Source organism: Ranitomeya variabilis, chromosome 6, assembly GCF_051348905.1.
Source record: "Ranitomeya variabilis isolate aRanVar5 chromosome 6, aRanVar5.hap1, whole genome shotgun sequence".
Lineage (NCBI taxonomy): Eukaryota > Metazoa > Chordata > Amphibia > Anura > Dendrobatidae > Ranitomeya > Ranitomeya variabilis.
The window spans coordinates 424,318,202-424,333,157 of record NC_135237.1 but is presented as its reverse complement, the minus strand read 5'-3'; the positions used below and the strand labels follow the sequence as shown (position 1 = coordinate 424,333,157).

Genomic DNA, 14,956 nt, shown 5'->3' with positions numbered 1-14,956 from the left:
AGGGGAATTCCTGTACTCTGAATATAGTATGGGATTTTTGCTGAACATCAGTTGAAAGAATCTTCCAAAGGGGAATGAATCTGTGATAAAACATCATTGCATTATAGGGTTTGGGTGGCAAAATAAGGTAATGAAGTATATTCCAAAATGTTATAACTTTGCAATAAACCCCCAAAAATATTATTTTAATAATTCGCTAGGTAGTTTAATAGATATTGTTTTATTGAAATCCATTTATTTGTTATTTTATAGGCACCGCAGTGTACTGGAAAAACAATTTGACATTGATTATGTCATGAAGGTAGGTATGTTTGTTATATGTGAACTCGGTACTGTTATACAATCCGATCTCATATATAATAGTTGTGACTTGATCGGGTCTGAGCAGACAAGCAAGTAACAACCATATCAACTGCTCAAAGATTCACTATATTAGAGCTCTATTACAGGTGTCTACCCACCGTACGAAACACCAGCACCGGAAAATCGATTCATGTAAACAAAATCTTAGGCCGGTTGCACAGGCAGCTCCCACATTTACAGCCCACACACAAGTCACAATGTCTGGACCGGCCACTGGTTTCCTAACCCCAACTCGACATCGTCATATGCATACATTATGAAGCTGTTGAGTTTAGGTCACGGGACTTGTGGTCGGCGTGTACATGGCGGCCCATACTCGAACCGTGAATGTCGGAAGTATGAGGAAGCATAATCCACTTTTTTCATATGAAGAGAGAAAAAATCATTTCATTATGATCCATGTCACTTTTAACACATTTTTATATGTAAGTCATCATTCAGCTATATAAGGGATAGATTTTTATTTCTAAAAAATGAGATAGAATTTCACAACTTGTAGCACAAAAAATAAAGGAAATAGGTTTATTCCCTATTTTCATTGTACTATCTATGTGACCATACAAAGACGTGTTATAGGATATCAATTTCAGTGTACAAGAAAGATATTGATGGGTGTACATAGCATACACATCCACTGGAAATGTATGACATGTTAAGCTAAAAATAAGCATGACAATTTAGGGGGGTATCATCCATTTTTAAAATCTGCACCTAAACACTGACAAAATCCATAACATATGAACATGACTTAAAGAAAACCTGTCATCAGGATTTTGCAAAGTGAGCTACAGTCATTGTCAGGTTGCCACTGTTATACTGATTAAAATGATACCTGGGGTGAAGAAATCCGACTTGTGCTTCTTGTGTAATCAGTGTTAGAAGTTTTCAGTTAATGATTAGAGATGGGCGGACACCTGGATGTTCGGGTTCGGCCAAATAGTTAAATAACGTTTGAGTTCAGGTACCAGAACAGTACCCAAACCGGACCTCATTCACTGGAATGGGGGGTCCGAACATCCAGTGTTTGCCACGCTGTCATGTGCATGACACTGCGGCAAATACCGCTTCTGATCGGCGGTGAAATCATCCCCTCCGGTCAGAGAGCCTGGTTCCCACACTATCAAAAGACAGCATGAATCCGCAGCTGTGATCGGAGATATAACTTTCACCTCCGGTCACTGGTGTCAGCTGATGGGACTACCTCTCCCAACAGCCGACATCTGCTGCCGCTAATAACAGCGAGAGCAGGAGCGGCTGATGGGGGTATTCATCAGCTGGCTCCTGCGCTATAAATAAATAATTAAAACAAAAACTGGCGTGGGTTCCCTAGTATTTTTGATAACCAGACAGGCAAAACTCACAGCTGAGGGCTGCTTCAGCGAGACTGGTTATCAAGAATAGAGGGGTCCCCACGCCATATTTTTTAATTTAATTTAAAAAATGGCATGGGGTTTCCCCCATTTTTGACAGCCAGCCTTCCTAAAGCAGACAGCTTGGGGCTGGTATAATTAGGCTGGTAAGGGGCCATGAATATGCCCCCCCCAGCCTAAAAAGCAGCCCTCAGCTGCCCAGAAAAGGTACATCTATTAGATGTGCCACTTTTGGCACTTTGCCCGGCTCTTCCCACTTGCTCTGTAGCAGTAGCAAGTGAAGTTCATATTTGTGGGGTTGATGTTGACTTTGTATTTTCCGTGGACATCAATAAGACACCTATTCATTACTAATCCTATAGTTATATGGTAAATAAAGACATAGCAAGAATAGAGTCCTTTATTAGAAATAAAACAAAACACTTTTAATTTTTTATTTAAAAATAACAAAAACAGTTATACTCACTTAACACCTAATTCCACTGAATCCCTAGTCGCCTGTAATAAAACAAAAATAAAAAACAATAATATCCCTCACCTCTCCATCGTTCTATCCCATGCTGTAATCCAAGTCTGGGAGATAAACGGTTTTCAACCTTTATGATGCCAAGATGCGTCCGTCCAGGCTGAGAATCACTGGTGACTGAACTACTGCGAGTGCAGCCTCAGTGACCGGTGGTGACATTAGCGAGGTTACCTCCGGTCACTGAGGCTGCTTTCCCAGCAAGGCTGAACTATGATGTCCTGGGTGAGATCCCCGCTAGCATCGTGAGAGTGCCTCAGTGACCGAAGGTAAGGTGTTTTGTTTCATTTCTAAGAAAATGCTTTATTCTGGCTGTGTCTTTATTTACCATATAACTATAGGATTAGTAATGGATAGGTGTCTTATAAACAACTCTCCATTACTAATACATGTGCTCGATGTCACCTGACAATACAAAGGTGATATCATCTCCACAAATATGAACCCCACTTGCCAACACTACAGGACAAGTGGGAAGAGCTGGGCAAAGCGCCATAATTGGCGCATCTAATAGATGTGCCTTTTCTGGGCGGCTGAGGGCTGCTACTTTTAGGCTGGGCTAGGCAATATCCATGGCCCCTTAGCAGCCTGAGAATATCAGCCCCCAGCTGTCTGCTTTAGCAAGAGTGGTTGTCAAAAATGGGGGGGGGAACCTATGCCGTTTTTTTAAATTATTTATTTAAATAATTAAAAAATACGGCTTGTGTACCTCTCAATTCTTGATAACCAGCCTTGCTGAAGCCGACAGCTGAGTGTTGCAACTCCCAGCTGTGAGTTTTGCCTGTCTGGTTATCAAAAATACTGGGGAACCCACGCCAGTTTTTTTAAATGATTTATTTACAGCACAGAAGCCGGCTGATAAATACTCCCCAATACTCTCGCTGTTTATTAGCGGCAGTCCCATCAGCCGACATGAGTGACCGGAGGTGAACGTTATACCTCCGATCACAGCTGCGGACTCATGCTGTCTTTTGACAACATGGGAACCGCGGCTCTCTGAACGGCGGGGATGATTTTACCGCCAATCAGAAGCAGTGTGTTCGGGCAGCCGAACCCAAACAGTAACACAAACTTCCTAGTGAATCCGTGTCCGTGCCCGAACAGTAGGTGTTCAGTACAGACACCAAACTTTACTATTCGGGTTCGCCCATCTCTATTAATGATATGTCCGTGCTCCGGGGTGGGACTCTAGGCAGAGTCTTACCTTCCTGCTCTAGGCCAGAGAAACCAAGAAAAGACCTTCCCACAGGCCGCCCCGAAGCACAAACATATTCCTCATTATAGAGACAGACTGTTTGGGCTTCAGGGCGTAGAACAGGAAGATAAGACTCTGCCTACAGTTCTGCCCCGGAACACAGACATATCATTAACTGATAACGTCTAACACTGATTACACAAGAACCACAAGACGGATTTCTTCACCACAGATATCACTTTAATCTGTTTAACACTGCTAACCTGACAATCTCTGCAGTATACTTAGCAAAATCCCACTGACAGGTTTGTTTTAATGGCCTGGAATAGAAATAAAGTATTTTATTGCATTTTCAAGTCCGACATTTTTTTTCTTCTTTATTTTGTTCTGGAAAAAATACTTTTTCTCCCCGTCCCCACCACCAAAAAAAAATTGTACTATTTTTAAAACTACACAATTTTATTGCACCAACAGTAATAATGTGTACTATGAAATTAATACATTATTTATCCTACACAGTGAACTCTGTGAAAAGAAACATAAAAATAATTACAAAATTGCTATTATACTTTCCCCCACCTCAAAAAAGAAATAGTTAATCAAAAATTCAGTGAACCCAAAAATTGTATAAAATGAAAACTACTAGCTCTTCTGGAAATAATAAACGATCATAAAAAAAGCTTACCTGTAAAATGCAGTGTATGGCTACACATCAGTACCGTTCTTGCAGTTTATTAAGTGCTGTAGTCATGAAAACTTTTTTTAGACTATGGTAATGGTGACTTACTTTTTTGTTTTACCCCACTTGCAATATAAAATATCTGCAAAGTTATAGATTTTATCTTCCAAAATGTATATAGACAGAGAAAGTAACTATATTCAGACTTTAGCGGCAAGTGACTGTCTCTAATGTCAGCTTCAAATAGACTAAGTTTCTGAACTTTGGGCCTCCATGAGTCCACCGGTATTCTGGTGGATTAGCCCAAGACTAAGGGAGCTTTTATAGCACACAATGCACTGCGTGAAACAACCCCCAACCAGCAGCATTTTATAGAGCTTTCACTGCGTATAGAGTAACATTGTTCTCGGCAGCACAGTTTCTGTTTACACTGGATGATGTGCTGCCTAGAATGATGATGTTTTGGGCATACCAAAAGATCATTTCACCTGATGAACAAGTGTTTTGCTCATTCGTTGAGTGATTGGCAGCTTGTTTAGACTATCGTGAAATAAGAGTTTCTAGAATCGTGCAGTCACGATAATCGTGCAGTGTAAATGCACCTTAGATTCATTCATTTCCATGCACAGCCCAATATTACATTTAGCTTCTGGGTTTACATTGATAACAGTATCTCTACTGGATGTTAGATAAGAAGGATCGTGCTTATAGCATGGTAAGGCCAAGAAACCATTCACAACAGAGAATATACATAAGTATTTATTTATTACAAGGTATACATCAATTTAAAAAACAAATATTAAAAACATCTTTTCATATACATGTATGTAATATTAGTGCCCTTCTAGTATTTGGTTCCTCCTCACTTTAATTATACAGATATGCACGTATATTGCCCATCTTTTTCATTTTTCATTTCATTCATGGCTCATGGCTGAGCTTTTGGTACTATAGCAGCAAATATTTTGGTCACGTGACATGATTATTCACTGGCTGAATATATTAATATTATATATATATAATATATTTTCTATCCAATATCTCTTTGTTAGTTATATATGTCTCCATCTTGTCTATATTATTTTTGTGTTATATTGCCATTCATATTGCATAAAGTATAAGATCCTTGTGATCCGATGATAGCGCTGTCACTTGTATAATGATATTTGAATTGATTGGTACATATAGTCTTTCAACACATAATTAATACATGTAGGTATGCATAAAATCTAATTCTACGTGCGGAACAACATGTAAGACTTAGTGATGCGATCACGTGGTATGTGTCCACGTATGATTGCGCACGATCATGAAGAATACGTATATAGATTTTTTACTTCAAATACTTACAAGATTTTGCCCCTTCTTTGTTATGTATATACCGTGCGGAATAAAATGGAATCCCCCTTTTTTGTAGGCTCATGTCGCATCTCTAGTTGTGCGCATGCGCCGCCGGGACCCTGAGATCGGGGCTGCTGCGGTCTTGTGCCCTTGGCAACGCCAGGTACACATCCTGTGCGTCCGGTCATGTGACGCGGCCGCTCTTGATTTCCGGGTTACCCAGGCCGCGCATGCGCCGTATGTACTGCAGTTGTGGACATCGGCGCTATGCATAATTATGGCAGTATAAAAAAAACCCAGATACTGACTATACACCTACACCCCCTGACGAAGGAGCTGTGCGTCCGAAACGACTTCATATGTGGATCCAATTGTCAGCACTTTATATATATATGGGCTCTTTTTGCACTTAATGCATCTGCACTTTTTTCACTGATTGCACTTTACCTTGTTCCCTTGCTTATATGCACATTGTTGCACTTTAATATAATAGGAACTCTTACACATAGTAATTTTTGCAAAATTTATTATTTTGTCTTTTTACACTATTATTTTATATTATAACAAGTAATTTGGAGTCCTTATGGGTATACATATATATTACATATGATGGCAGCCAAATAGGTATGGGCACTAATATTACATACATGTATATGAAAAGATGTTTTTAATATTTGTTTTTTAAATTGATGTATACCTTGTAATAAATAAATACTTTAATTATGTATATTCTCTGTTGTGAATGGTTTCTTGGCTTTACCATGCTATAAGCACGATCCTTCTTAGCTCTTTGTTATACTACATTATTGACACATTTTGCTGACCCCGGGTAGCTTGATTTTATAATATATGATTTTATGCTATATTTATTTATATTTTATAAAGATACCTCGGTATAACTAGTGTGTTTTACTAACTGGATGTTAGATACAATATCAGCTGAAAAATCCTCGTTTTTACCTTATATTTATTCTTCTTAGACTTGGCTATATCCGATTTCTCTCTCTTCTCTGATCTTTTTTACATCATAGGCTAAGTCGATAAGAGAGTTTGACACAAGATTTACCTCAGTAATGTTTGGTTATCCAACAAATGATCACTACTATAAAGATGCTAGCCCGTGTCACAGGGTGAAGTCTATTGAGATACCAGTGTTATGTCTGAATGCTGTAGACGATGTCTTCTCCCCCGGGCACGGTGAGTTTATATCCATACACAGTCGCACACATTAATGGAAAATTATCAAAAGGTGAAGTTCTCCATGTAGTGATGTAACCGCTCACTGCATCAGCCCAATGACTGGAAGAAAGCGGCTGCAGAGAGAATAAAACATTTTCTCCCTGAAGCTGCACGTCTAGTAAACTGGCGTAACATGTTTTAGACGTTTACCACTACATCTGCAGTACAATATTGTTTTGTAGATACATTTCATTTTTTTATGTAGTGCTTCATGGGTTCAAACATTTCAGTAGTTAGTAGTTTGGCTTTTATTTTCTTAGCTGCATTGTAGAAATGAAATCTAAACTAAAGACAAGACCAAAGAAAGTAAAATGAAGTCCAAAGTTTCACATTTTTGTTAGGTTCACATATAAATCCCATTTTTTTAGGAATTCAAATGTAAGCCCTCATCAAAGACATGAACGGGCAGTATAATGGAATGTGACAAAAGGTTGGACCTTTTAAATGTGAACATTTTGTCATAAAAGGTACTAAATAGAATATTTAGGTTATCGACCTGGACTGAAAATATTGGAACACATTTTAGAACTATATCTAGTTCTTCACAAAAATGTATGCTAACCCTACAATAGAGCAGAGGTCCAGTCTTCGTGACATTAGATCTACTGTGTTGTACTTTTGCCATCCAGACCTTCATACTTCCTGACAATATAAAATGCACAGTAGTGGAGTAAAGTGAACAGGCAGATGCATGTGTATGACCTGATGTGCATCTACCTTCTCACACCATTCAAGGTCTAGGATTAGGCAGTAGAAATGCCTGTGAGTAGGGTGTCAGACTGTATATGCCCAAAAACAGTTGGAGTAAGCCATAGCCTATAGTATTGTAATGGCAATCCATATGATGTCGCTACTATCTCTTTGATGCTTGGGTATTTACTACTGAAATGAGACGTTACAGATGAATTTAACTATTCATATTTTTATTTATTAAAAGGTTTATTCCCAAAATTATAAATAATCCTTTTTCCCCAATGTTCAGACCCCACTATCCCGAAATCCAGGCTCTGGAGATTCCCATCTTGAATGAGATGAAGATACCTATGCTGAACCTCCGCTACATTCATTGTTTATGGAATTGCCACAAAAACTTGAGTCTAGAACTCAGCTATTTCTGGCAAAACCATAGAGAGTAAATGGAGTGGAGGTGAAACTTGGGCACCTCCAACATTCAAGATAGAAATTTGCAGAGCCCCATTCCTGGGATCTAAAGCACCGTTCTCACTGGCGGTCCCAGAAATCAGAACCCTGGCAATGACTAAGTTATTCCCTATCCTATGGAAGATTTTTGGAATAATCCTTCATTATTTTTATTAATATCGATATTTCTTAAAGGGATTTCACACAAAGTACACTTTAATCAAGAGATCTTGGAATAAAAATAAGTTCTACAGTTGGATGTGTGAAAAAATAATGTTCCTGTGCTGCGATAATCTTATAAATGTGCCCCTGCTGTGTACTGTGTAATGGCTGTGTCTGACTGTGCAGGAACATAGTCTGATCATACCACAGCTCCTGGGCAGGAGAGGAAGCAAAAGAGTATACAGACAGGAGAGCACGGGGTCACAGCTGATTCTTTTTGAGAGGCAAAGCATGTCACTGCCTATTTTTAAACAATGTTTTACCTCAAAGAAAGAACTAGTTTTGTGTCATGGTGTGACTGAGGGATAGTGTGCTCCTAGTCTGACTCTAAGGGCTTGTTTCCACTTGCGAGAAACACATCCGTGTCTCGCATGTGAAAACCAAGCTCTGGCGCCAGCACTTGGGAGAGGAGCGTGCGGCCGCATAGGAATACATGCAGCCGCACGCTCCGCTCCCAAGTGCCGGCGCCAGAGCTTGGTTTTCACATGCGAGACACAGACGTGTTTCTCGCAAGTGGAAACAGGCCCTTAAGCTAGAGATTCCTAGCTATCCCTGTTCCCGAGATTACTCCTGAAGGTGCAGATGCCTGAGCCTCGTTCCTTACTATGCCCCTAAGCAGCGCTAGTTTGATACATGTATGGGGAAATACAAAACAGACAGACCGGGCAGAACAGAAACACAGTCACACAACAAGCTCTCAGGTAAATACACATAGGGACATAAAGTGTTAAGTCTGAGAGACAACAACAAAGTAATATCAAGACACCAGGGGGGGGGGAAGGAAAGGGTTAACCAAACACTGCTCACAACTACATTGTTAATAACCAGTAAACCAAAATATGTCCACCTCTCCAAAACCAGAATACAGAAAACTATTGCTGGTGTGGCATCCCTTGATCAGTGGAGTCAGCTTAAAGGGAACCTGTCACTCCCAAAATCGAAGATGAGCTAAGCCCACCAGCATCAGGTGCCGGGCCTCTCTGACCTTTCCCGGCACCTGCACACTGCAGTACTTTGCTCTGCCCTCAACAGGGCAGACAAAGTACGCCAGCGCCAGAGCCGCAGCGTGAAGACAAGAAGAGGACGTCATCGTAAGAAGATGGGAGACGCTGGACCAGACGGCAACGCCCATCGGAACGGACCGCAGCGGGACCGCCTCTGGGTGAGTATAATCTAACCTCTTTTTCTCATCTTTCAGGGTACATCGGGGGCTTATCTACAGCATTACTGCCCCTGATGCCGGTGGGCTTAGCTCATCTTCGATTTTGGGGGTGACAGGTTCACTTTAAATAGGGAAAGAGACATGACTGGTTCTCCTGCAGCATGTGAACATGGGCAATCAACAAGCTAAGTTCAGCAAAGATTTAACTCCTTCTAACCTGCCTAGGAGCTGCAAATGTAAAAGTCGATGGCTGAGTAACTCTGTGCTGATCATATCTATCTACCACAAGGAGGATTGTCTGAATCTGTGGAATCCACAGACCACGACGCTGTCATGACAGTTGGAGATGTTTGAAGAAACCTCCTCGTGACACTGATCCCGTGCTGTAATGTCTGTATACTGTCTTTTGCGTCCTCCCCTGCCTTGAGATGTGGTATGATCAGACCATGTTCCTTTCCTGCACGGTTAGACAAAGCACGGGCACATTTATAGGAATATTGCACCACAGGAACATTTTGTTAAAAACACATCCAGGTGTGGAAATTATTATTATTCAACGATCTATTGATTAAAATTAAATTTGTTAGTGGGAACACCTTTTTAAGTCACATTTCAACATGACTTTTAACAATAAGCTAAAATCTAGATTTCTTTTCTATTTATGATTGAGTTTCTCTTTTTTTTTCAGCAATCCCAGTGGAAAGTGCCAAACAAAACCCTAATGTTGCCCTGGTGCTTACAGCCTATGGAGGCCATATAGGGTTTCTGGAGGGCATCTGGCCAAGGCAGCAGACCTACATGGATCGAATTTTCAAGCAGTTTGTACAGGCAGTTTTTGAGCATGGAAGTGAGCTTCCCAGGATGTAGATTTCCAAAGTGATACTTTTTTTTGTTTTGTTTTATTCTAAGATCATCATTTTACAATGGAAGGTTCTAGAAAAAAATATAGGTTCAGCTTATGCACAAGTTAACCCTTTAGCTGCTGATGAATCATGAAACTATACCTCTAAAGAAGCACAAGGGTTAACATTCAATTATAGCAAGCCGGTAAGCAAGCAAGCTTGATCACGGCGTATAGCATCAAACACTTGCAAAAAAAAAAAATATATATATATATATGTATTGTTTTCTAGCAAGTACTTTCATACAGGAATGTCAGCATTTTATATTTCATTTTTTTATGTTACCAAGAATGACCTTAACTATTATTACGCTTTGCATATACTCTATTGCACTTAACATAACTGTAATATATACAAAGATACATTCCTCAGGGCTATCATATAAACCAGTTTCTCTGCCCAGAACTGCAAGCATTACCATAATACAGTGTGACGGATATTCACATCCTGATATGTGATAATGTAATGCATGCTCATGAGGGCACTGGGAAAAAAACAGCGCAAAACAATACTAAAACTACAGCAATGAATAACAAAATGCACAAAGACATTAGATTGAGATAAAGCATGGATTGTGGCAGTATTAGCTAGAACTTATTTCCTACATCTACAAAACCATGTGTAACTTTGATTTTTCATGTTCCTTTACCATATTTATTTTATAACTGATTCAAATGCACTTGAAATAAATATATATTTTAGTTTATCCTGTTCAAATAAAAAATTGTAATTTTAGAAGCCGTGCTGGGCCTCTGTTTTATAATATCATAATGACTGTGAAATACAGCTTAATTGCAAAATGCAGTGCAGCGCAACCCTAGTTTATGCTGCTACAGTTATCTTAGAAAACGCAGTGCTTTGTTGTAGCAGGAAAATGACTGACTTATAAATGTAGCCAAAGTTAATAATGGAGAAGAAAAGATTTAAGATTTGTGATCAGAAAAATGGTTTTCTAGAAACACCACCATTACTCTCCATGAGTTGTGTCTGGAATTGCACCATTTACTTAAAGAAGTCAGAGATGCAAAAGCAGATATATGGCCCAATTCATCTGAGCTTTATCCCCATAATTCTGGTATAAAAGGCTTTTAAAAGTCACAAAATTTGCATGAAAGTTATACAATTTTTGGCATTCCCGTTCCATTTTCATCCATCTCCAATAAAGTGGGCGGAGCTGGACCAGGGTGTGGCTACCCCAACTTGTCAAACACATGACCAGCGGTGGGCTTCCTTATGCCACAAATCTTACTCCAGTACTTGACTGGAGTAAGATTTGTGGTGAGGTGCCTTTTAATGAATCAAGAGCGTCTGACTTCACCAGCTGCCTATGCAGCATCAATAGTAAAAAGATCTAATGTTAATAATAAAAAAATAAAAAATCATTATATACTCACCTTCCGGCGCCTTTCCTGCTCCTCGCAACACTGTGGGCCATGCATTGTGGTCTCGCGAGATGATGTAGGGGTCTCGCGAGACCGCTACGTCATCATCTTGCTAGACCGCAATGCATTCTTGGACCGGAGCGTCGCGAGGAGCATCGCTAAATGCCTCGCCTGGATCCGGGGGCCGCCGGAAGGTGAGTATATAACTATTTTTTATTTTAATTATTTTTTAATGGATATGGTGCCCACATTGCTATATACTACGTAGGCTGTGCTATATATTACGTGGGCTGTGTTATATACTGCATGGGCTGTGTTATATACTGCGTGGGCTGTGTAATATACTACATCTCTGTGCTATATACGTGGCTGGCCAGTATATTACGTGGCTGGCCAGTATACTACGTGGCTGTGTTATATACTGCGTGAGCTGTGCTATTTACTTCGTGGGCTGTGCTATATACTACGTGGCTGTGTTATATACTACGTGGGCTGTGCTATATACTATGAAGCTGTACAATATACAGTTAGGTCCATATATATTTGGACAGAGACAACATTTTTCTTATTTTGGTTATAGACATTACCACAATGAATTTTAAACAAAACAATTCAGATGCAGTTGAAGTTCAGACTTTCAGCTTTCATTTAAGGGTATCCACATTAAAATTGGATGAAGGGTTTAGAAGTTTCAGCTTCTTAACATGTGCCACCCTGTTTTTAAAGGGACCAAAAGTAATTGGACAGATTCAATAATTTTAAATAAAATGTTTATTTTTAGTGCTTGGTTGAAAACCCTTTGTTGGCAATGACTGCCTGAAGTCTTGAACTCATGGACATCACCAGACACTGTGTTTCCTCCTTTTTGTTGCTCTGCCAGGCCTTCACTGCGGTGGTTTTCAGTTGCTGTTTGTTTGTGGGCCTTTCTGTTTGAAGTTTAGTCTTTAACAAGTGAAATGCATGCTCAATTGGGTTGAGATCAGGTGACTGACTTGGCCATTCAGGAATATTCCACTTCTTTGCTTTAATAAACTCCTGGGTTGCTTTGGCTTCATGTTTTGGGTCATTGTCTATCTGTAGGATGAAACGACGACCAATCAGTTTGGCTGCATTTGGCTGGATCTGAGCACACAGTGTGGCTCTGAATACCTCAGAATTCATTCGGCTGCTTCTGTCCTGTGTCACATCATCAATAAACACTAGTGACCCAGTGCCACTGGCAGCCATGCATGCCCAAGCCATCACACTGCCTCCGCCGGGTTTTACAGATGATGTGGTATGCTTTGGATCATGAGCTGTACCACGCCTTTGCCATACTTTTCTCTTTCCATCATTCTGGTAGAGGTTGATCTTGGTTTCATCTGTCCAAAAAATGTTCTTCTAGAACTGTGCTGGCTTTTTTAGATGTTTTTTAGCAAATTCCAGTCTAGCCTTTTTCTTCTTGATGCTTATGAGTGGCTTGCACCGTGCAGTGAACCCTCTGTATTTACTTTCATGCAGTCTTCTCTTTATGGTAGATTTGGATATTGATACGCCGACCTCCTGGAGAGTGTTGTTCACTTGATTGGCTGTTGTGAAGGGGTTTCTCTTCACCATGGAGATTATTCTGCGATCATCCACCACTGTTCAAAACAAGAAAAATGGGGGCACCACGCTCAGTGGGACTCAACCCAAGCCTATAAAGACTAAGAGTAATAAACGTAGAGAAAAAAGATAGGCCTGAAAAACGGGAGTCACCACTACAATAATATATGATATAAACGAACAGCTTTAATACACACTAATGCAAAAGACAGGACATTTAAAACCATTAAAAACAAGGGGATGACACATATCCCTGAAACAACAAAGCCTGTAATGAGGCCTATGCACCGCACCCTAGCATAAAGGAATATATACACATGCCCAGTATAATAAATCAAATGCCCTGAGAATGATACAGTAGCTAAAAATGAACAAAGAACTCCCTGGTCAGTGTAACAGCCCCTGAGCAAAAGGACAAAGAGGGAGTGTGCACCTAATGCAGGATAAATCTATGCCCAGTAGTGCTCTTGGATCAAGGGAAGAAAGCCCGTTGGTCCGGAACAGAAGGGCAAAAAATAGCCATGAAAGTGATAATAGAGGCAAGGGCATGTGTGTCCTGTAGCAAGAGGGTGCGGGCAGCAGACACCCAACGCGTGTCGCCACGCTGAAGTGGCTTCGTCAGGGGTAAGGTCTGCATGCCCTGTCCTATGTTTAAATAGAAAGTCAAGGGTAACTTACCCAATCATCAGCTGTGTGAAAGGAAAACGCCGCGTGGAGTAGCCATAATGGCGTTGCGATATGCCAGGCCCGGCATGTATGTACCGCGCATGCGCCGGCATTCCTGAGCGGAAGTGTAAACTCCGCTCATGGTTGCCGTGGCAGCGCGTGTGCAGGGAGAGAGAGCGCTTGCGCAACAAGAAAAGGAAAAAGCATTACAATGAAAGAGCCTAAAGGCACAAAGGGGGCGCCAACTACGGGAAAATACAAAACAGGGAGCCCACTAGTGCGGAGTCATGGTGCTGGAGCCCAACTGTATAATAAATGTAAAATGGATTTGAACAGAAAGTTTAACCCTAAACCACTAATAGGAGGCAAGATACCATGGGGTTATATTGAATGAACAGGGAAAATTATTATACAAAGTAGCAACTATTACAATTGTGTAACTGAAGGCCAACCAAATAGAACTATAAGCAAAAAACTCAAAAAGTGTATACCCATCCAAATATATAAAGATATAGAATATATATAATAAAGGCCACCCAAATGGCTGTACAAAAAGTGAAAATATAATCTAAAATTTTTTTACTACCAAAAAGTCCAATTCATTGTTTATAATAACCAGTGAACAAAAGATCTTCATTTATGCCAAAAGGAATGACACAATTCAAGTCAAAGATCCACTTGGATTCCCGTTTGAGGAGTTCAAGGGTGATGTTGCCACCCCTGATGTTCATGTTTACTGCTTCCAATCCTAAAATCTTCGTGCCAGCCCACTGTGAATTATGTTCCACCAGGTAATGTGCCGCCACTGATGTAAGGGTCTTCCCCTTAGCCTTGTCCCTTTGCGCTGTGTTGATATTGGAGAAGTGTTGATGCATACGTCTCCTAAGTTCCTGTGTTGTTTGGCCCACGTAGACCTTTGGACAGGGGCACACCAAAGCGTAGATCAAATTCCGGGATCTGCAGTTAAAGTAGGTTTTAGTAGGCGTCTGTGAAGACAAAAAAGGAATCATAATTTTCTCTCCACGGCTAGTGAAGGGACATATGCTGCAATTGCCAGCTTCAAAATCTGGATATTCCGACGGGGGCATGGCTCGTCAAGCTGGATGTCGAATCATTGTACACGTGTATTGGACATGATTGGGGCATTGGCGCAGTATCATACTTTCTGGATTTAAAGACCACAGGAGA

General features: G+C 40.5%; 1 protein-coding gene across 3 annotated transcripts in view; it reads left to right on the top strand.

Moving 5' to 3' along the window:
- ABHD3 (abhydrolase domain containing 3, phospholipase) overlaps positions 1–10,876 on the top strand; it is a 104,933-nt gene extending 94,057 nt beyond the window's left edge. For 2 of the 3 annotated variants that reach the window (XR_013217012.1, XM_077270338.1), the window contains 3 exons: positions 253–301; positions 6,503–6,668; positions 9,923–10,876. Coding sequence is in view for 2 of the 3 variants with exons in the window: in XM_077270338.1 (XP_077126453.1) it covers positions 253–301; positions 6,503–6,668; positions 9,923–10,101 (394 nt within the window). In the remaining variant the exon portion in view is untranslated. The remainder of the gene's footprint in view (positions 1–252; positions 302–6,502; positions 6,669–9,922) is intronic. The other variant, XM_077270339.1, reaches the window with a different exon arrangement.
- The last annotated feature ends 4,080 nt before the right edge of the window (positions 10,877–14,956 follow it).